A 23,287-nucleotide genomic window follows, 5' to 3' on the forward strand; every position below is an offset into this window, starting at 1 on the left:
TCCCGAATTCGAGTCTCGGTCCGGCACACAGTTTTAATCTTCCAAGAAGTCTCAAGGCGAACAGTACTTTAGGAGCAACAGTGCTGCTAGAAACGTCTTTTTTATGCTTACTGTCCATGTTTTGTGGTTCTACAATCTTCGGCAATGTAATTTGTTTGCCGGCCGCGGTGGTGTAGCGGTTCTAGGCGCTCAGTCCGGAACCGCGCGACTGCTACGGTCGCAGGTTCGAATCCTGCCTCGGGCATGGATGTGTGTGATGTCCTTAGGTTAGTTAGGTTTAAGTAGTTCTATGTTCTAGGGGACTGATGACCACAGATGTTAAGTCCCATAGTGCTCAGAGCCATTTGAACCACCATTTGTAATTTGTTTACGGAAGTTTTTACTGATCAGTATCTCTGTGCCCGCTTTTCAGTTCTGGCTGACATAATCATTCCACAATTTAGTCAGTATCCTTTTGAATTATGGTGACCTTTTAATCCTTTGCCTCTTCTTTTATAACTTAAGTTGTCCACGCTATGTTAAGCAAGCAAGAGTAGCTTAGAACTTCTCCATGTTCATTCACAGGAAGGTTTGCAACTAAAATTATCACCCAGAGTGTGCCGTGTTCGTAATGAAAATTCTTAATTTGGTACATGGAATGAATTCGAGTCCCTCCCGCCCCAGTCTCACATTTTGGTCCTCAGTGTGTTTCGCTACTAGAAAAACAATAACCATATCTCATATTGCGTGTAATGGTTAGCAGTTTTCTTCTACATAAGCAATCTGTTGTGGATTGGCAAGACAGCCAACCCACTAGGAGGGAGCCGAAAGGCACGCGTTTAAACTCACTCAGGCTGGCGTGAGGTCTGGAACAGGACAAGGAATTTATAGTAGCAAAGAACTTACGTATCTTCTGGAATACTTAACTTTAATCCATTATTGGTGAACATCGGTCTTGGCGGTACATGTTTTACAGCATCCATAGTAACTGGTAATGGCGCCTTGCTAGGTCGTAGCAAATGATGTAGCTGAAGGCTATGCTAACTAACGTCTCGGCAAATGAGAGCGTATTTTGTCAGTGAACCATCGCTAGCAAAGTCGGCTGTACAACTGGGGCAAGTGCTAGGAAGTGTCTCTAGACCTGCCGTGTGGCGGCGCTCGGTCTGCAATCACTGATAGTGGCGACACGCGGGTCCGACGTATACTAACAGACCGTGGCCGATTTAAAGGCTACCACCTAGCAAGTGTGGTGTCTGGCGGTGACACCACACAACCCTTGTACTAATGCATAATAACAAGAGTTGCACGAAAGATCTTCTAAGGTGTCAAAAATTTACTATATTTCACTTGACGTTGTATTGCAAAAGCATGAATGCAGCAGTCCAAATAGAAGTAGGTTTTAGTTGTAGCTTTCATCGTGGTGAATGGATTTACGTCTGAAAATAGAATCGGCAGGAGCTGCAACGAGACTGAACACTGGCAGATATTTAATTTTTGTGTGGCTCAATGAACATATGCCAGTCTTTAACTGGACGCTACTTCGGCGATTTGCATGTCCTCGATCTAGCCCATGAGCCTAACTGGGGAAAGGGAACCTACCGTTAATGTGGAATCCAAACCATGTGTCATTCCTGGAGACTCCTCATGTCGTTGTGAGCCGGAGGTCCCACGATCTCCAGGCTTTCGGGCACACCCTTTACCGCCAGACCAAGCGCTTATAGCCATGAATTTCACAGATTAGTAAAACCATCCAAAGTATCTAATGTGGTCATCGTGAGAAGGCCTCGTTGATTCCATACTATTTTCGTCTTCTTCTTCCTCGACGTGCGTCGCATCTTGACCGGGTACAATGGTTACTTATCCTTTTTTCCTGTGATCAGATGACCGTTTTGTAACCCCAGTCGTCTGCTTTGCTCGACGAGGAAACTCGAGAGCACAAATGTCATTTGACAATGTGGAATTTCATTTGAACTGTTTTTCTCCATTAGGCCGTAGTAGGGAAACTATGAATTACTGTTTGAGATGGGTGTAGAAAACCGATTAAACACTACACTTTTCACAGCCAGTGTACTACACAACAGATCTTTAGAGAAGCCCAGAATCCTCAGGGCCAGTAAACTAGTGCACTGTGCTTTAACCTACACGACCAGCACGTTTGTTTCTACACATCAAAAGCCACTACTCTCGCACTTTGATGCAAGAAAGGAAGTAAATCCCCTCACACAGTATAGGAATTACCAACAACTTGGTGCCCACAGTCTGCCAGTAGAAGGCGATAACAGAGTGACAATGTAGAAACGTGTAACTGCACCATTCATTTTACATACTGGAGAGCGGCAGACCTATTACGTTTATTCTGCGAGATTTTTCTCCCTTGGATGTTGAATAAAACGGACATTTTTCTTCGTTAATAGTCAACATCGTATATCCAGAACTAGCTTTGCGACCCGCGTACCGGAAAGAGGTGCACGCGGTCCTCTATTTGCAACGATAACAATTGATGCCGTCTGGTTGAGAAGAATGGAGAGCTCAGAACAGTGTTCCACAGAGCTGTAACCCTCACTGACATAGGCAGTCTCAACGAGGAACTCGATCATTTGGAGAACAGGTATGCAGAATGAACAGATTAGGCGATTACTACGCCCGACATCGAGAGTACTGCTGGAGAAAAGATGAGAGGAACGTGAAACGATCGCACCTACTGTGTACCTTCTGTATAGCGGAGCATTGTCTAATAAAGCTCAGTCGGATAACAAAGAGAGGGCTGACTGAAATCACTTTCTGCCCTCCAACAAAGACAGGCCACTAACTTGTTAGTGAGAAGGAAAATACAGGAATACTCACCGTTGCGGCCGGGAAAATGTCCTGCAAGAACGGGAGCAACGACGACTGGAGAGAAGCGTTCAACGTGAGAGAAGTGCAACGTCTATGCAAACTGTTGTACATTTTAATGCTGGGGCATCAACAAGTATCAGTGTGCGAACCATTATCTATAACGGATTTCGAAGCCGAAGGGCCACTCGTGTGCCCATAATGAATGCACGACAGAAAGCTTTACGCTTTTCCTAGGTCCGTCAACAACGACATGGGACTGTTGGTGACTGGATACATGTCGGCTGGTCAGACGAGTATCGTTTCAAATCGTATCGAGCGGATGGAGACAACTTCATGAATCCATGGACCCTGCATGTCAGCAGGGGACTGTTCAAGCTGATTGAGGCTCTGTAATGGGGACGTATACAGTTGCAGTGATATGGGGCCCCTGATACGTCGAGATGCGACTCTGACAGATGGCACGTACGTAAGCATCCTGTCTGATCACCTGCATCCGTTCACGTCCATTATGTGTACCCATCGACTTGGAAAATTCCAGCAGGAGAATGCCACAATCCTCACGTCCAGAACTGCGGCAGAGTGGCTGCAGGAACACTCTTCTGAGTTTAAACACTTCGGCTGGCCGCCAAACTCCCCGGACATGAACATTATTCAGCATTTGTGGGATGCCTTGCTACGTGCTGTTCAGAAGAGATCTCCAGTCCCTCGTACGGTTACGGATTTGTGGACAGTCCTGCAGGATTCTTGGTGTCTGTTCCCTCCAGCACTACTTCAGACATTAGTCAAGTCCATACAACGTCGTGTTGCCGCATTTATACGTGCTCTAGGGGTCCCTACACAATATAACGCAGGTGTACCAGTTTCTTTCGCTGTTCAGTGTATATAGAACGTGCGATCCGCACTACTGTATTTTGCTGTCGAAAACATCAGCGACAAATTTCACTAGGACCGAACTAATTCACAGTTGCAGAATATTGTCGTTGAACAGCTGCAAGGCATGAACTAGAATCAACCTCAAATTATTTTGTCATTGTCATAAAAGTAAAAGTTTCATGAACAGTGCCCATGATTACAGTATTGGCGAGGAGTGAGTACGTTCTCTTATTAATTACAAGTTATGTTGAGTGTCCCCGAAACCAAAACGAATGGACTTCAGATCTCGGTAGATCTTACTGCGCAATCGACGAGTCCTTTTTCTTATATTTCTCATTTTTTAAGAAACTATAATTATGATCTGAACATACACACTTAATTCAACATAAAAATATTTCGATTGAACTCTTGAGAACCCTTGCAGTTTCCATCTTCACAATCGCTGTCCATTGGTGGTGCGCGCAGCTGGACCTTCATTGTGGCTCCTTTCTAGAGGGATGGCTGGCTCTTCCTTCTGCTGCAGCTTTCTCCCTTGCCTCTTGTTAACGCACTGAGTTACTGCATCCTGATATTCATTCGAGTTCCATGTTGCTCTTAAACGCTTTTGGTGGTCTGGTATTGACATTCACCTCAGTATTTTTAATCTTTGTGCGTAACGCAATGATTAGAAAATTCTTACAGATTTATTTGCAAATCTCGGTTTTCCAATTTTTCATGTTGTTCGACTAGGTAAGGAGGAGGGAGGAGATTGGTGTGTAACGTCCCGTCGACAGCTAGATCATTAGAGACCGAGCATAAGCTCGGACTAGAGAAGGATGGAGAAGGAAAGCGACCGAAGGAACCATCCCGGCATTAGCCTTAGCGATTTTGGGGAGTCATTAAAAGGCTGAATCACAATGGCTGGAATCGAATTTGCGCTGTCGTCCTCCCGAATGCGAGTCCAGTGTCCTAACTACTACTCTACCATTCTCGGTTCGCATAGGTATCATACAAAGTGTGTCACAAGTAGAGAATATAGCTCGCTGTGTGGGTGACTGTCCATGTGGTGGCTGATCTCTTGCATCCAGGGAATGGCTTGATACCTGGTGACGTGGTTGTGCCCGCGCCAGAACTATCCGCTTCTCTTGTTCAGGCTGAATATTTCTTTGCTAATTTGCCAAATGGAGGCGACCGAATGCAAAATTTCGTGTACTGCAGGGTGTGTAGTTCACTACAGGTGTCATAGGAATTTGAATCAGGTGAATAACTGCCAGGTTTTTAGGTGCCGGTATCCTGAGGATAGCATCCTCGTACCACGTGCTGCGGAATTCTGGTGGTAAGAGAGAACCAGAGACATCCTGCCATACGATGTCACACCGGTACTGGCTCAGTGATAACGTTGAGTCGGTTGTTCTGACTTTGTCATATAGCTTCGTAGTACTGTTCTCTCTCTGAGATTTAGGGCACTTCCTGTTATTTAGCTCTTCTGCATGTATCCACGTGCAGAAGTAATCCTTGTGTGGCCCATGAGCGGTGTGGCGGACTCCGGTCTGCATTTGTTGAACAAGGATGCTGTTAGACTTGCCGGGTTCTTTTCAGTGATTCTGGATGCCCTTGTACAAGTAGAGCAGAGTAATTTGACATAAATTTGTTTAGAATGAATCCTCTTCCTTCTACATCTAGATATACATGGACACTCTGCAAATCATATTTAAGTGCCTGGCAGAGGGTTTATCGAACCACCTTCACAATTCTCTATTATTCCAATCTCGTATAGCGCGTGGAAACAAAGAACACATATGTCTCTCCGTACGAGCTCTGATTTCGTTTATTTTATCGTGTTGATCGTTTCTCCCTATTTAGGTCGGTGTCAACAAATATTTTCGCATTAGAAAGAGAAAGTTGGTGATTGGAATTTCGTGAGAAGATTCCTTAGCAGCGAAAAACGCCTTTCTTTTAATGATGTCCGGGCCAAATCCCGTATCATTTCTGTGACACAAAACATGCTGCCCTTCTTTGAACTTTTTCGATGTACTCCGTCAGTCCTATCAGGTAAGAATTCCACACCTCGCAGCAATATTCTAAAAGAGGACAGACAAGCGTAGTGTAGCCAGTCTCCTTAATAGATCTCTTACATTTTCCAAATGTCCAGCCAATAAAACGCAGTCTTTGGTTAGCCTTCCCCACAACATTGTCTATGTGTTCCTTCCAATTTAAGTTGTTCGTAATTGTAATACCTAGGTATTTAGTTGAATTTAGCACTTTTATGTTGCTTTATCGTGTAACCAAATTTTAACGAATTCCTTTTAACACTCATGTGGATATTCTCTAATTCTGTGTTGACTATGCGTCAAAAGACAGTTCTCTTCAAGATAATTCACGCTGTTGGAACACAGAATATGTTCCAAAATCCTGATGTATATCGACGTTAATGTTATGGACCTGTAATTGAGTGGATTATTCTTGATTATTATTATGACTTGTGCAACTTTCCAGTATGTCGGTAGGATCTTTCGCCGAGCAAGCAGTTGTGTATGGTTGTTAGCTATGGAGCTATTGCATCAGCACACGCGGAACGGACCGTAATTGGTATACAGTCTGAACTGGAACACTTGCTTTTATTAAGTGATTTAAGTTGCTTTACTACTCCGAGGATATTTACTTCTACGTTACTCATTTCGGCACCTATTCTCGATTCGAATTATGGAATATTTACTACGTCTTCCTTTGTGAACGTATTTCGGAAGCCTGTGATTAGTAACTCTGCTTTGGCAGCACTATCTTCGATAGTATATCCATTGCTATCTCGAACAGACGGCATCGATTGTTTCTTGCCGCTAACATACTTCACATACGACTAGAATCTCTCTGGATTTTCTGACAAGTGGAAACTGCTGTAAGCATCTCGCATTGAAATCCGCGCTAAATTTCGAGCTTCTGTAAAAAATCGCCAACCTTGGGGGTTTTGCGTCTGTTTAAATTGGGCATGTTTGTTTCGTTGTTTCTCCCACAGTGTTCTAACCCGTTTTGTATACCAAGGGGGACCAGCTCCATCGTTTGTTAATTTGTTTGGTATAAACTTCTCAATTGCTGCCGATACTATTTCTTTGAATTCAAGCCACATCTGGTCTACAGTTATATTATTAATTTGGAATGAGCGGAGATTGTCTCTCAGGAAGGCGTCAAGTGAATTTTTTCTGCTCTTTGAATACGTATATTTATCGCTTATTTTTGGAGGATTTGGGGATTACAATATTCAATCTCACTACGACAGCCCTGTGTTCACTAATGTATCGGTTTTGATGCTCATTATTAATTCAGCATTATTTGTTGCTAAGAGGTCAAGTGTGTTTTCACAACCGTTTACTATTCGCGTAGGCTCGTTTTACAGGGTATGCAGTGTGTGGAACATTAAATATATCCTCAGGCCACAGTAGCCAGGAAATGGTCTTAAATCTCGGAGGGATAGAGGACAAGGCACTGAAGAGAGGAGGATGTTTCGTGTACGAAATTCATGTGAGGTACCATGGCTAACTGTGAAGACGCCAAACATTTAATATATGATTAAAACAACTCCTTTTTATGTATTTACAGAAAAATGAAATATAAACCCAACTTTTATCACTGTGAGTTAATCCCAGCAATGTCTCCGACTCATTTGGGCCCATTCCTGTAATTGTTTATTGTGGTGATAACGTCGAACAGCAGACTCCCTGCGCATCTTGCGAGTCTTTGGGAGAAGAACTCATTGAGCGGCATCTGAAATGCACGCGCGGATGAATACATTTGCTTGCAGTCAGTAGACGCGCAGACAGCGTCGTCTGGCGCCGTCCACAGCGCCACCTGTTGGAGGGCGGAGAGGCCTGTAGCCATTCAGCGTGCCTCGCTGGGGCTCCTGCTGGCGGCCCATTTACAATTTGCGTCCTATGCAGACGTGGGCGGACCGCAGAGCGCCGTGCGTTGCCAGCATAAAAACCGTCGACATCGCAGGGAACAACTCGATCCAGTGCAGGAATCTGGCCATGGCTTCAGAATAAGTCTGCCATCATCAATGTCGTGAGAAATTAAACAGTTACTAAAGCTTAGAGTTTTAGAATCTGCACCAGAACTGTCCAGCACAGAAGTAAAACCAATAACTATTAAGAGTGAGACGCCTGTTCCAAAGTCAGTAAAGTGAAGGAAATGCACGTTCAGGAGAAATACTTGAAACTGAATTTTCTTAATTGTTCTTGGAAGTTTGAGTTTTCTAGCTCACAATAGAATCAATTTTCCAAAGATATTACTGTCACTCTTAAGTACAGCAAGACATTAAATATATACACAGTTGTTGTCGATGATCTTCAGACACCATAAATATAATTTCAAAAGGATTACCTTAAAAATAAAGTTTTACAATGTTCAGCTTTATTCAGTTAACTACTCTCTTTTTTCTTGCTTTGTGATCAGTGTGCAGTATTAGATGCCAGTGTCGTTCCAAATAAATCATTCTGCGCCAACTGGACGTTTGGGCTGTGTGGTGAGGGACGGTTATTTGTCGTTCATCTGGTTGAGAAGGGCGTAGTATGAATATGATGCGCTGATGAGCTGAAACATCAAGATACGAAATATTGTATTAGTTCATAGTTTGTGTGACTAAAGAGATAACAGTCGGGGTAGTAGTTCAGTTACGTACATTCTGATACATTTTGGATTCCTTACAGACACATTATCAGGTCATAAACTCGGTCATTTACCATTTCTGAAGTCATGCACGACATAATCTATGACTGTGAATGTATGTTCTCATCAGAAAATTAATTAACCATTTTAAATGAAATGCCCCAACCCCCTGGACTGTCCATTTACCCCTTCCCTTCACGCTATCTCCAGCCATTCGTAGCACAGAATGAAAAATCCAAGAAGTTGGAAACACACTAAGAATCTTAACAGAAAATGAAAAAAACTGCTCTCCTCTACCTGCTTCCCAGCAATTACACAGTGCAGTATTCCATATCTCCAGCCAGTCATGGTACTAGGGAAAATAGTCCTATTGTGTTAATGAGAAATTAAAAGCCCATTCCTCCAATATCTCTTGGCAGTCGTATTGCAGTACAAGTAAGTGAAAGTAGAAAATTTCTGTGCTTTACACCCAGTAATCCCCCTTCTTTCCAACCAATCCAGTGTGTAGTATTTAAATGATATGTAAAAATCGCGTCATTTACATTTGTTGTGGCGTACTCTTCCCCAACTTCAACGAATCAGAGAGAAGTATTAAAAGAGTGTCAATTATGTAGCAAAAATTATGTTGCGCTCAAATTAAAATTAAGGACATTCATTCTTTATCCTCGGCATAAAAATGGTGTCAAATTATATTACTTACATACACATATACACCGCTGACATAATGCTGAAATGACTTCAAATTCAAAGATATACATTGTAGACATAAAATGGTACACAAATAGTGCGTGCGGGCCGCGGTGGCCGTGCGATTCTGGCGCTGCAGTCCGGAACCGCGGGTCTGCTACGGTCGCAGGTTCGAATCCGGCCTCGGGCATGGGTGTGTGTGATGTCCTTGGGTTAGTTAGGTTTAAGTAGGTCTAAGTTCTAGGGGACTTATGACCTAAGATGTTGAGTCCCATAGTGCTCCGAGCCATTTGAACCATTTTTGAACAAATAGTGCGTGTTATACCTACTCTTTCTCCTTTCCTCCTATCACACCCTAGTATTATAAGGCAAGAGCCAACTGCAATGTAGCCCATCTGGGCTTTGCTCAAAAGTATCTGAACAACCTGAATTACTTGTCAAAAAGTATCTCACACACATATCCCCTCCAATCAGAGGCCAGTTTTACTATTACAGCGTAGCCCCTTCTCGAGTGGACTAAAACTATTTTCATTATATTTTCTAAAATATGGAAAATGTTGTCAACTATGGATGCATTATTGACTTCAAAAAAGTCGGTTATAGATTGTCTTACCAATCATATTTGTAAATTCTTGCAAAAGATTGTGTAGTTGTCAAACATGACTTCTAATTTAAATATATTTCCGGAAACCCTAAATATCTGAAATAAAATTGACTCCCGTTTCACATCCTAGATGTTTACTGTCGCCAGCAGCGTCACAAGTTCAATATCTGTACCACGAGTTGTTCTCCCTCTGACCAACAGGTAACTGTATTGGTAAAAATGTTCCGATGTCGCCCTAAGGACCAACAGAACCTTAAATTATTTTCCACATCTGAAATGTCAAAATAATCTAAAATATCACATCAATGCAAAAATGTGATGCTTACGTCGGTTATTATAGTGCTGGTTTTTCATTAAGTTATTTCTGTCTGTAAAACATGCTTGTGACACATAAATTAAGAGAAATACAACTGATAAGTTATTGCACACTGTTGGGGTTTAGTTGCGGTTAAGTCTACCTCTTGTATGATGTTTGTAAGAATGTCATAATCTTCTAACATGCTTCAGAAAATGTTCAGGTTGATTCAGTATCTAAGTACGTAGAGTGTATTCAATCTCTTAATGTGCTTGCTATCGGCAACTTTGTAAGGAAGGAAGGGAAGGTTGGAGCAACAGAGATAGTGTATCACAAGAAAAAATAAAATTGATGAAAATTCTACAAACAAACTGTTGCTGCATTCAGAAATATGGCTCGATTAAAGGTCTATAATCAATTACACCACCACAAAGACACATGCCCAACACAATTCGTTTTTGGGGAGAAAGGTTTGGTGTTCCGTTTCAGGGAGGAATAAGCTATTTTATTACAATATACCTCTTAAATTGTCAAATAACATGGATTGCTCATAAACCCACTGACGAGAGACGACCAAAGACAGTAACAGATAGGGAAGTACCAAAAGCCAAAGTCAAAGTCGACGTCTAGAAAATAAACTGTTATACATCACTTTTTGTGAGATTTATCACTATTTGCCAGCACAATGAAGCTTCAAATTAAATATTTCCGCTTCTAACCTGTGTGTATAACTTATTAAAACACTCACAACTTGTGAATTGAAAGTACTGCTAGGAACTTTTCGTTCAAGCAGCACTCGTTTTCAGCGAAACTTTGATACGTGTACTACACATTCATTCTCTTTGAACTTTTAAGAACAATAATTTTCTTCTAAACTACCTGTATAGCTAATTAAAGTACACATGGATTGCATATTTAACATAATAAGGAAGATTTCTATGATATTTCGACCAAAAATAATGTTACTTGTAAGATATAAAATACTTTGCATGCTTCAAATTAAATATTGTCTGTATTACGTATTAAAATAATCAAAATTTTCTTATTGTGACTAGTGATAAGAACTTAAAGTTAAGCAGCACTCTCAAGAGTTTTGTGTTTTATACCAATGAATGCAACTGTAAAAATGGAAACGAATAGCATTCTTTCAAGAATGGTCGTATATATCTCACAGTTAACAAAGTGCAGAAATGTGTACATCAATAATCTTTGATATTTAATTTATTACAACAAAATAATACGCCATTACTCTAGCTACAACAAAAATCTGGTGCATAGTACATGACGAAAGGGAAGCTGCAAAGTTAACGCTAACTGATATGTGTATGCCCTCTTTTTTCGTCTTCAAAACAGATTTTACATAGATGACCATTGTCAAAAAGAGCCGTCAGCATTTTGTGGTAAGAGTTGCTCTTTTCGCCAGCATGGTTAGCGTCTCTGTCTTCAGTGCTGTGCACCTTCACAGAGATTTCTGAGGTACAGAGGTGTGGAACGAATTGGGTAGGGAGGTCTGGAACTTAGTTACACAGTAACGTTTAATGTTTACAGCTGCAATGATGCAATAAAACGTTTGGGGTAAGTAGGTAAGGTTAGTAGGATAATTTAATAGACTTTTGGGGCAAAATGATAAAGTCTGAGAGGTAATTTGAAACAATTTGGAATACATTGATAAAGTTCGAGGGGTTATTTGACTTAGATCTGGGACAATTTGATAGGGTTTGATAGATAATTTGATGTAGATTTCGAGCAAGCTGCTTTTATTTGGGAGGGGTGGGGCAAATAAATACACTTTTGGGGCTAAATGATAAAATTTTGGGGCAGGTTGATACACTTTTATTGCAAGTTGATACGCTTTTTGAGCAAAATGATACAGTACTTTGGTGTAGCTGGAAGTAATTTGACACCGCTTACACGTGCAAACAAATTCAAAAAATTACATGTAATATTTTTAAATCAGTCTGATAATCATTTCTCAGATTTGTACACCACTTTAAATTTCTTCTCTCTTTGTACTGGTTTATTTAATGAGCCGAAAAACTACAATATCTCGTATTGATAAGTAATAATTTGCTTGCAGTGTTCCCAACATGCGGGAACAAGTCTCAGCTTGTTTACTCAGCTTCATACTGGCATCTGCGCTTGTGCATTGATGCAGTGTCCAAGGATGTTTAAAAGGAAAAGGTATGGCCAGTTTATTTCATTTTTCTTGCGGTTTGTTGTGACGGCGTCAAGACACAAAAAAAAGACACAAAAACTGAAAGAATCGTATTTGAAGCATCAAAATAAGTAGGTGGTACTTCGATGAAGAAAACCATTAACAAATATTTGAACTCATTTCATAATAGTTCAGCGATTCTGTCGAAAAATGGAAACTCATTCTCCTCATAATGGATCATATAAAATAACTGACAGACTATTTTCATTTTCAGTCAGGCACAAGTACCATACTGAATCAATAGGTTAAGTACAATACTTAGAGTTTGTTACCGTTACTCAATGAAGACGTGTTTACCTCAATTTAAGCCCTTAATCCAGCTGTACCTGCTATTGGGTCCTAAGCATCAACTGAAGTTTTGCCAGAGGTGAAGAAGAAGAAGAAGAAGTGTGAACACTTCAACTTCCCTATATTCCCTTAGCATTACTTAAATGTGATACTAACGAGACATTCCTCCGACTTTCGGACACTAGCTCTTCTGTGCCTAAGTTGGATGCAAAACATCTCACCAGATTTTTTCAGAGAAGCAGAAGATGCCAGAATTTCAACTTCCCATCAGACTCATAGAGTAATATTGTAAAATAACAATATTTATATAGTCTCTTACAATTAATAAGTAATACAGACAATTGGGATGTGTTAATATTTACTTTGAAACTAGTGAAGTGTGCGAAATCTTACGGTAATAAAACTTTGTTTCCTGCAATCTTCGCAGCTGTCTTGCATATTATAATAAGCAAGCAAGCTGCATGTATTTTAATAGGCTAGAATAACACTTTAAAAACCGAAAAATATTTAGCTAAGAGACCCATAGACAATGCAAGTGTGCTACGCTTGTCAAAATTTTCTCGTAAACGAGTGCTTCATAACTGAAAATTTCCTAACAGTTTTACCAACATGCAAGCTCCAAGTGTTTAAGTAAGTATTGTAAACCATTTAAATTGAGCTAGATTTAGTACGCTGCTTCATTCTGCTTTGCACAATGTGTGGGATCTCTCTGTAAATTGTAATCTTCTGACTGATACGCCCAGCCCAAGTATCTAAGGACAGAAACTTGAAGTTTAGCGGATATGTCGATCTTGAAATGTGAGGATCGTTTAAAAATGGGATTTTTCGAAATTCCATTCCAAAGAAGGTGAAGTCAGGGTGAATTATTTTTTTAGGTGTATGCCACTATTAAGGCAATTTTCAAGCTAGAACTACAAAAATTGGTACATGGTTTCTCGGTACGAAACAGAAATTATGCGTGTTTCAGGATTTTGGGAAATTGAACCCCCAGAGTAGTGAAAGAATGAGTGAAGTTTGTTTTAAAAGAGTCATTACTAAAGATGTACTAAAGAATTTTCAAGCGTCTGTGTTAGTTGGAAATCCAATCCCTAAAGTGCTGAAATAGGAGACGAAATTTGTATGAAGGTATTTCGTTCTGGAATCAGAATGTCTTTTTGGTCAGAAATAAATTCGGAAAAGACCATACTTCTATAGCTGAACTTAATCAAAGAAAGCTACTTAATAGGGACTACAAGAAATCAGCTTTTTGAGAACTGCACAGCAAAAAAAATGAATTTTTAACACATTAATATCTCAATGGGCCTAATATATGTTTACAAAATTATTTTTATTTGAATTACTATACCAAATAATCATTGCTGATGACAAAATAGGTGGCACCTTTAAATGTGATTGCATCTGCAGGAATATTCGTTTGAGATGGGAGAGTTCAGTGCCAGATGTAGAACTGGCGCTAATAACTGAAGAACGACTGATCAGATCTGCCTCTTTTTCCTTTAACTCACTATATGAAATTAAATTAAACCCACTGGAACACTTTCATTATGAAACGAATGACAGCCATGTAAAAGGTCACTAAGTCTTTTATAGTGTGTAGATTTACACTTTAGTAACTGGTTCAAAAATATATAAATCATTTTTAAGAGAAAGAAAAAAAATGTTTGCTGACCATTCAGGATATGTAAAAGAAGCAGTAGGTACTGAGCTAGTCTTACATGTAATGCAGTTTTATTTTACTCCAATTTTCATAGAGATATTTCTTATATTATGAGAAGCGTGGAAACTGTGTGCATTTACATAGTTAATGTACACAAGTTGGATGCTGAAACAGTGAATGCAAAGCTTTATTGTTGTTGCAAAGTGCCGGCCGATATGGCCGAGCGGTTCTAGGCGCTTCAGACCGGAACCGCGCTGCTGCTACGGTCGCAGGTTCGAATCCTGCCTTGGGCAAGGACGTGTGTGATGTCCTTAGGTTAGTTGGGTTTAAGTAGTTGTAAGTCTAGGGAACTAATGACCTCAGCTGCTAAGTACCGTAGTGCTCAGAGCCATTTGAAGCATTTTGTTGCAAAATGTGAGACGCAAGCTGTAAATAATTTATAAGTAATTATAGTTATTTTCGAGATGTCGACTCTGACATTGTTTCTGGAAATGTCACATCTCGCTCTGTTTGCTTGTCTCTCGAGTGTATGTTTGCAAACAATCTACATCCTTATGAACTTAGAGAGGTATAGCTTAATAAAATAGCTTATTTCTTCCCAAAATACAATATGTTATTCCTTCCGTCATTAAATAAAATTGTATTGTGCATGTGTGTGGCGGTACACTTATTACACGTTGACGTAGTTAATTAGAAGTGTTTTAGCGAGTCAGCAGTAGTTTGTGTGTAATACTCGTCATCGATCGTGTTTTTCCTTTATCTTTGTTCTTCCCAATCTCGTAAACTGGTGATTAGGAACAAACGTGACAGAGGTGAAGTTTTTAGCAGTAGAGACTCCTTTTAGTGATCGTGAGAACAACTCATGGTATAGAGATCAAACTTGCGACGCTTTTTAAAACTAGAGACCTCGGTTGGTGACAGTAAGAAACTGGGACGTGTAACAGCAGTTCATTTTGAGTTTTCAGGGTTTATGGAACAGTATTTAAGGTAAAATATATGTTAGACGTATTCCTAATTCGTTATTTACTATTTATAAGCAAATATTAGCTTTTAATTTTTATGGGGAATATGTTATATAAGTATTCCAATACTCCGCTGCAAATGAGGTACAAGGTTGCTGGAAACAGGCTGAGAATCTCACAAGAGTGTTGCAGAATGGATTGTGCTGAGAAATAATTATTGAGAGAAAGGTTTCGATATTTAGCGCCGTTTCTGATTTAATTAGCATTTAATTTGGCCTGTCAGACGTTGTGTGTGCAAATTACTTTGACCCGCCGAGGGCGGTGTCGCCAGAATTGTTTTTCCTTAGGTGTTCTAAAACCGAAAAAAGTGATAGAAGAACTGGACGTGGGATGATAGTAAGGATGAACAGTCTCTAGTGCTATCATATACGGCATGAAAAGAAGTGATACTAATTGTATCTGGTAGACCGCATGAATTTGTGTTCGCAACGGCCGGATTGGGTAGCGTCAATGCTAATTAACTCGGAAATAGTGCGACACATTGAATGTTTCTCTTAACAGTTATTTCTCAGCCCAGCCTACCCTGCAGCACATTTAGAAATTTTTGAAACTGTTTGTGATCATCACCCTTATATCATTGAATGTAAATATTTTATCGGAAGTTGACTACATTTTGCCCGCATCTCGTGGTCGTGCGGTAGCGTTCTCGCTTCCCACGCCCGGGTTCCCGGGTTCGATTCCCGGCGGGGTCAGGGATTTTCTCTGCCTCGTGATGGCTGGGTGTTGTGTGCTGTCCTTAGGTTAGTTAGGTTTAAGTAGTTCTAAGTTCTAGGGGACTTATGACCACAGCAGTTGAGTCCCATAGTGCTCCGAGCCATTTGAACCATTTTTGACTACATTTTCAATAGTTTAGACACTTCATATACTTTGATACATTATTTTGATCAAAACATTTCTGATACTCTTTAGTGCAGGCTAGATGGGATTATACTGTAACTGTAATAGTAGGCTGTGATTGGAGGAGAGGAGAGGGATACGTGTTATGATCATTTTTGATAAATAATTCAGGTTGCGTCGAAACTTTTCAGTACAGCCCGGTTGGGACTACATTGTTATTGGCTCTTCGATTATAATTCTTATAGATAGAGAAGTGAACGTTGGAACTGAAATCTGAATCTGTTTTACACGTTGTTTAAGTACTACAATCTGATTTGTAGGAAGCAGGAGTGCGTGTGCAGTATAAAGTGCAGACTTCTGCTGCGGAGTCGAAACTATCTTGGCAACATGGTGGCATTATCCTGAAACATAACGATGCCGTTCGGTAACATTCTTGAGCGCCTGGACTTGATCATGCTCAGTTTTTATCAACATTCCACGTATCGCTGTACGTGAATTGTAGAGCGGTGTTCCAGAAAGTCAATTTCCAGCACGCTTGTGCATTCGTATTTGACATGCCTGTTATTTCGACTGCGCTGCAGAAGTGTCGCTGCGAACTCCCCAAACATCACAGTCTAGATCTCTCCCCATACGATTTCCGTATTTTTGGAGCCATGGAGAATGTCATTTGTGGCCGTCAATTTGCTTCGGACGAAGACGTGCGTGGCTGTATATCATCATGGTTCCAGAAGTAAAGAGATACATTTTTTTGTTAAAGACACTGACAGTCTTCTCTTACAGAGAAATTTATTAAAAATTATGATGATTACTTTTGAAATAAGAAACAATTTTCTCATTTTCCTTCCCAACAGTATCGTTTTCATTCCACTACCTCGTTGCCGCTAAATACTCATACAACATAAGAAGAGCGAATAGTTTAATCGTCATGTTAGATGATGTTTTTGTGGATGCCACTATGTCATTCCAGAAAAGCCAGAATAAGCAATGTGGTGAGTTAATAGGGCTCACTGTTTGCGCATCATTTAATATTAGTAGTGTTGTTATCTGCCCTTCCATACAGTGGTCGAACTATGTAGCGTGAATCCCTAGTCATCAGTGATGTGCATCCTGCTTGCTGCTCCTGCCTGCATCTTCTATCACCCACCCACTTTCCGTTAGGTCGTCCTCTCTGTCTTTTCATAATTCTTGGAATCTAGCAAAGTTATCCATGATACTCCTACCATCCATTTCCCTAGCTACATGTTCTACCCATCTCCATTTGATTTTCTTTATAGTACTCTCTAAAACTTCCACTTCAGTGTTAAATGTGGTCTATTTCATTCTCAGGCTGTCTCATTAATTTGCAACACGCGTCCTCCCATTGCTCGCTTCAGAATTCTCAGATTTTGAATGTTCTCGGCATAATTTTCCAAGTAACAGTGTCACAGGTAAGGCCAATATTGCATGTGGACGGTAGACTTCACATTTAAGACAAACTGCAGGGGGACCAAAATAAAAATGGCTCGAGATTATTTCATGCATCTTAGGCCAAGCATCCAATCTTATATCATCTGCACCAGCAGTGGATGATATAAGCTTCGTTGCCTATGTTAGGGTGCATAACTTTTTTTCTTGGTCATTTGTGTTTTGGTTACCCTGCAGCTTCTTGATTTTGAAACAGTGTTTAATTTTATAAAAAATTCTCCTGTTTGTATTTTATAAATCTAGTCGTCCGCTTCGGCTGACCTACATCAAAATCTCATCACTCAGTCATGTCTATTACTTCAATGTTTATCTGTACTGTTTTGTTTAGGATGTATTAATACATATTCCAGTGTTTTTACGATTGATATTGAGGCCTATTTTGAAATATCTTCTATGAAGTTGTTTCAGATCTTCCGAAAGTTTACCTGCGCTACAGGTTAAATAAAAACCTCATTAGGTCAAGGAAAATGGTTACGATATACTCCATTAGCATTTATTCTTTCTTAATTTTGCTATATAAAAAATCTGCAAACATTCTCTTGAACTGCTACAAGTAGTTTTCATGATATGGAACACATTTTCCTGACTCATCTTCGAACTTCGAATTTCCCCTAACATCGGAAAACTGTAATGAATGCAGCAGTACAACGTGTATGTTTTTCAGAATTCAATTGTAGATTGAATCAGGATCTTGTTCCATGATTGTTGATTTTCTCTGCCTCGTGATGACTGGGTGTTGTGTGCTGTCCTTAGGTTAGTTAGGTTTAATTAGTTCTAAGTTCTAGAGGACTGATGACCATAGCTGTTGAGTCCCATCGTGCTCAGAGCCATTTGTCCCATGATTGTTGACACAACAGTTTTTGCTGAATCTGGAACAAAATCTTTGTAAATACATACGGAAGCCAACGACTTCACCCAGACGAAATCCATTCCAGTACGATTATGCCATAGGTGGTAAATCATTGGAAGCGGTAACGACCGTAAAATACTTAGGAGTTACTATCCGGAGCGATCTGAAGTGGAATGATCACATAAAACAAATAGTGGGAAAAGCAGGCGCCAGGTTGAGATTCATAGGAAGAATTCTAAGAAAATGTGACTCATCGACGAAAGAAGTAGGTTACAAAACGCTTGTTCGTCCGATTCTTGAGTATTGCTCATCAGTATGGGACCCTTACCAGGTTGGATTAATAGAAGAGATAGACATGATCCAGCGAAAAGCAGCGCGATTCGTCATGGGGACATTTAGTCAGCGCGAGAGCGTTACGGAGATGCTGAACAAGCTCCAGTGGCGGACACTTCAAGAAAGGCGTTACGCAATACGGAGAGGTTTATTATCGAAATTACGAGAGAGCACATTGCGGGAAGAGATGGGCAACATATTACTACCGCCCACATATATCTCGCGTAATGATCACAACGAAAAGATCCGAGAAATTAGAGCAAATACGGAGACTTACAAGCAGTCGTTCTTCCCACGCACAATTCGTGAATGGAACAGGGAAGGGGGGATCAGATAGTGGTACAATAAGTACCCTCCGCCACACACCGTAAGGTGGCTCGCGGAGTATAGATGTAGATGTAGATGTATTCAGATCTATACTTTCCTTCACGACTTGCGAACAGTCTACTGTTTTGTGTCCCCATATACAGGGAGAGTGCTATTTTGTGTGATGGAAATCGAACACCTGTGATGACGATAGTGTCCATAAGGCTGCAAAACTTTATGTCTTGTCTGTCACTGTTCTTTCCAAATAGAGCATTAACAATTCCAGCTTTGGTGAACAATCATTCTTCATGAACACTCTATGACTAGTTCGGCAAACTCTTTTCCCTTCGCCTTTGGCTTTAACCACATGTGTTGAATCGTCGCAATCCAGAGACGACGTTCCTTTCTTCATACCTGGGTGTGTTTTATACATGTCATATCGGATTCATTTATTGTTTTCAATGCTTATTTACGTTTCTGTTCTACCTACTGAACCAAGTAAAAATCTTCGAGTCGTTGAAGAATTTTCATCTTGTTGCTAAGTGTTGTACCGTCTTGAAAGTTATCGGATGATATTTGATGACTAGTTTGATTTTTTCGGAAACGTTTTCAGTAGTTTGTCACACTGTCGAAGACATCTCCGTATATTTTTATTTAATTTAAGAAGTTGTAGATTTTAGTATTATAGTTTGCTGGAAATTCTCGCTTACTGTTGTAATACAAGAACTGTGTATTTGAAATTTCATTACTTTCCAGCTTCGTCTCAGCTTTATGAAATACTCGCACCTGTAATCCATATCTCAATAATCATCATTTTCTGTAGGTGCTGAAATTATCATTTAATTCAATGTAAGATGCCACTGTTCATTGTTCTTAACAAAATTCCCATAAACCGTATTCCTGAAATTATGGCAGACGACTCAGCATGTGAGTTCTTGCAATTAAGAAATGATTAACGACTGCCACATCACATACAGTTTCATTACTGTCTGATATGCAGTAGGCCTGTATCTCATGCTGTCCCATTTCCTCACGTCATGCATACAAACGTAATTACACAGTTGTTGAAATGTTGGAATCCATTAAAAACCACACCTAGAATGGATAGCTCTACTGTTTCGAACTTTAATTAGGACAATAAACTATGACCGTAAGTAATAGCAATACAAGATCTTGTACTTCAAACCAAGACCTGTGCAGGAAGACTGTGGATAAGACAAGAAATAGAGGACAAATTACGTAGAAAAGAAACACTGAATCAAGAACTCTATGTAGCACATCTAAAGTTAAGTAACAGTGTAAGACCTTTAACTTTTGATTACACTGCACAGTTTTTAGACAGATATATATGGAACACAAACAGACATATTCGACGTAGCAATAACAAGAAACTCGAAAAACCTGTACACATCCAGCATCACATACAGCAACCCACACATGAATATGAATCTGATTTTCAGTTTTCCCCACATTTAGAAATTTCACAACTACAGAATTCATATAAACGAAACAAATCCCCTTACTAAAGGTCTGAAATACAGCATAGCTCCAACACTACAGGAAAATTCTGTAAAGCATTTGATAGCCACTGCTAAAGTTGCAGTAGATGTAGCTAATCTCTCGTACAGAAAACAAAATGAAATTACAGTTAACATTACAAACATTATAGACAGGGAATTAAGCAGTTAGAATACCAACAAATAGCAGCCCAAGACAGAACAGAAAATTCGACACAACGTTAACCATAAACGGCTATTAAATGGTGCTATAGCATTAAAAGCTGATAAAGGGAATAGTGTGGTCATACTTAACAAAAAAGACTATTTAGATAAGGTCATTTCATTCTTTGAACCTAACAATATCACAGAATTAGCACAAAATCCTAACAACAGATGTACAGCTAAAATTAAGAGAGCCATCAAAAACTGTAATACCATTCTCACTGAAGATGAGGAAAGAACATGCACAGTAATGAATCCAACAACATCAAAATTAGGAGCCCAACCAAAGACACATAAACCGACAGTCCCCATTCGCACTGTAATTAATTGCATAAATAGCCCAGCATATCGGATAAGCAAAAAACTAAACACTCTAATAACAAAACTTTATACATTCAACCAAAAGTATACAATGTAAAATTTGCGTAGTGTGGTAAGAGATATAAAAGTCTTTCAGATACCACCTAATGGTAAATTTGTTTTATTTGATGTCACTAATCTATACACCAATGTGCCAGTACAGGAAACATTCCGTATAATAAAATATAACCTGTTACAATATAGGAAAATATTCCTGGCTGGAACACTTGAAATTATAAATCTTTTGGAGACAGCATAAGTACAAAATTATTTTGAATTTAACAACAAAATTTATACTCAAGCAGATGGAGTAGCAATGGGTAGTAGTGTAGCAGGCACATTAGTCGATGTTTTGCTAAATTCTCTGGAAAATAAACTCCTTAACTCAGATTGGCCTATTCTCAACGAAATTGTATACTATTTTAGGTATGTTTAGGATACCCTCATGTTGTTAGATGGCAGCCACACAATCGGAAATATCCACCAAAAACTCAACCAACTGCACCCTAAAATTAAATTCACTATGGAAACTGAGAAAGACAGTACCATTAACTATCTAGACCTCACAATTGACAAAAATAATAATCGCCACACATTTCATATCTATAGAAATAATACCATTTCTGACATTATTATAAATGACAATTCCTGTCACCCAACAGCTCATAAGCTACCATTTTCCATTCAATGATTCATAGATAAAATAACCTCCCATTAGAAAACCCAGCAATTCAAGGAGAACTTAACACACTTTGTTATATATCCTCTACACATTTTTTGACCCCAACATAATCACAAAATTATATTACGAATATAAAACACAAAAGCAGAACACAATACATAGCGGGATGTGCCTAGCTCGAGAAACATCACCGCCACAGAAAATAAGATAAGTACCGGCCGTCTACCTTGGTAGAATCTTCAACAAAATTAATGCCACAAATATTCGACTAGCCTTTCGAACTAATAACAACCTTTCAATAAAATCACTTTCCGCCACCACTAGAACATCGAAATATAACCCAGGCATATATAAAATAACATGTGTCAGCTGTAATAGCTTTTACATTATACAAACAGGAAGAAATTTTAACATGAGATTTAAAGAACACACTAGAGGGAGCAAATATAATGAGTTGAGCTTCTTTTACACTTGAAAAATCAAAAGTACTCTTCTGACACGATCGAAAATGAACTGCAGATTATCCCCAGAAGACAAAAGGTTTTGCAATGAACATTCTTGAGGAATTAGAAATTTATATGTACACGACAAAATACCCACAGGAAATATTAAACGAATATACAGAATATAGAAGCAAATGCTACCTTAAAAACTTTATTGAACTTATAGAACACGAAAATGGGCAAGTCGGAAGTAACATATGCAACAACCAAAGATAATCGTAACAAATTTTAGTTAGTCAAATAATATCGCTGTTCATCTGTACAATCTTTGTAAACATATAGCGTCGTAACAGCGGAAATGTCAAACTGCTGTCACGTCGTAATTAACGTTTAATTTTAACATCTTGACAACAATATTTACGATCTTATTAAAGCAGTGACAGTTACAAAACAATCCACTAACGACGCAATATGGACGTCACATCAATCTAGACGCAAGTACAAGACAGCTACTTTGAAATGGATGACATTCATATCCATACCTATTCTCAACAAAATTGTAATTGCAGGTACTTTAAAATGGCGATAAAGGCGAAACAGTCTGATGCAATTGTAAATAAAGGTTACTCGTTATTAGCAGCTATTTGGTGTATCTAATCTAACAATTATGACTATAAAGTTAAGGACCACCTAATGGTTTGTAAGTCACGATGCAAGCGATCAGGACCTTACACATTTTGTTAAGCCTGTAAGGAATAGTTTACTGTACTTGCATAAAACTAAACGAAGAGGTAGGAGTATGGATTTTATTATATACGTCAAGAAGTATTTCTTCAGTGTTTTTACGGTATTATTCTCCTTGTAACTATGATTGTCCGTTTCCAACATATTTAAATGTTTTGTTTCAAACACATGTTTTTATTTTCTTTCTATATGATTAGATCTTTCTTTTTTCAGTAACTGAAAGAGTATCACTCGTACCTGTTTGGAATCTGTACTAACTTAGAGACAAAAGCAGGAGAGGGTGCGTTACACCTCGCTCTTTTGTTCACGTTACCTTCGATCGAATTTTTATCCAAATTTTGTCGATATGAAATACGCCACAGGTTTATATTTAAGAGTTAATGTATTTTTACTGCAATAGCGGAGCAGAAACTACAGAAAATTTGCATCCCGCGAAACTCTGTGAAATGCACAC

At 39.3% G+C, this 23,287-nt stretch overlaps 1 protein-coding gene across 1 annotated transcript in view; it reads right to left on the reverse strand.

Moving 5' to 3' along the window:
- Positions 1-8,093: 8,093 nt before the first annotated feature.
- LOC124805427 (odorant receptor Or2-like) overlaps positions 8,094-23,287 on the reverse strand; it is a 49,213-nt gene continuing 34,019 nt past the window's right edge. Inside the window, exon 5 of the mRNA XM_047265988.1 lies at positions 8,094-8,250. Within this exon, the coding sequence (XP_047121944.1) occupies positions 8,194-8,250 (57 nt within the window). The 3' untranslated portion in view covers positions 8,094-8,193. The remainder of the gene's footprint in view (positions 8,251-23,287) is intronic.

Source organism: Schistocerca piceifrons, chromosome 7 (genome assembly GCF_021461385.2).
Source record: "Schistocerca piceifrons isolate TAMUIC-IGC-003096 chromosome 7, iqSchPice1.1, whole genome shotgun sequence".
NCBI lineage: Eukaryota > Metazoa > Arthropoda > Insecta > Orthoptera > Acrididae > Schistocerca > Schistocerca piceifrons.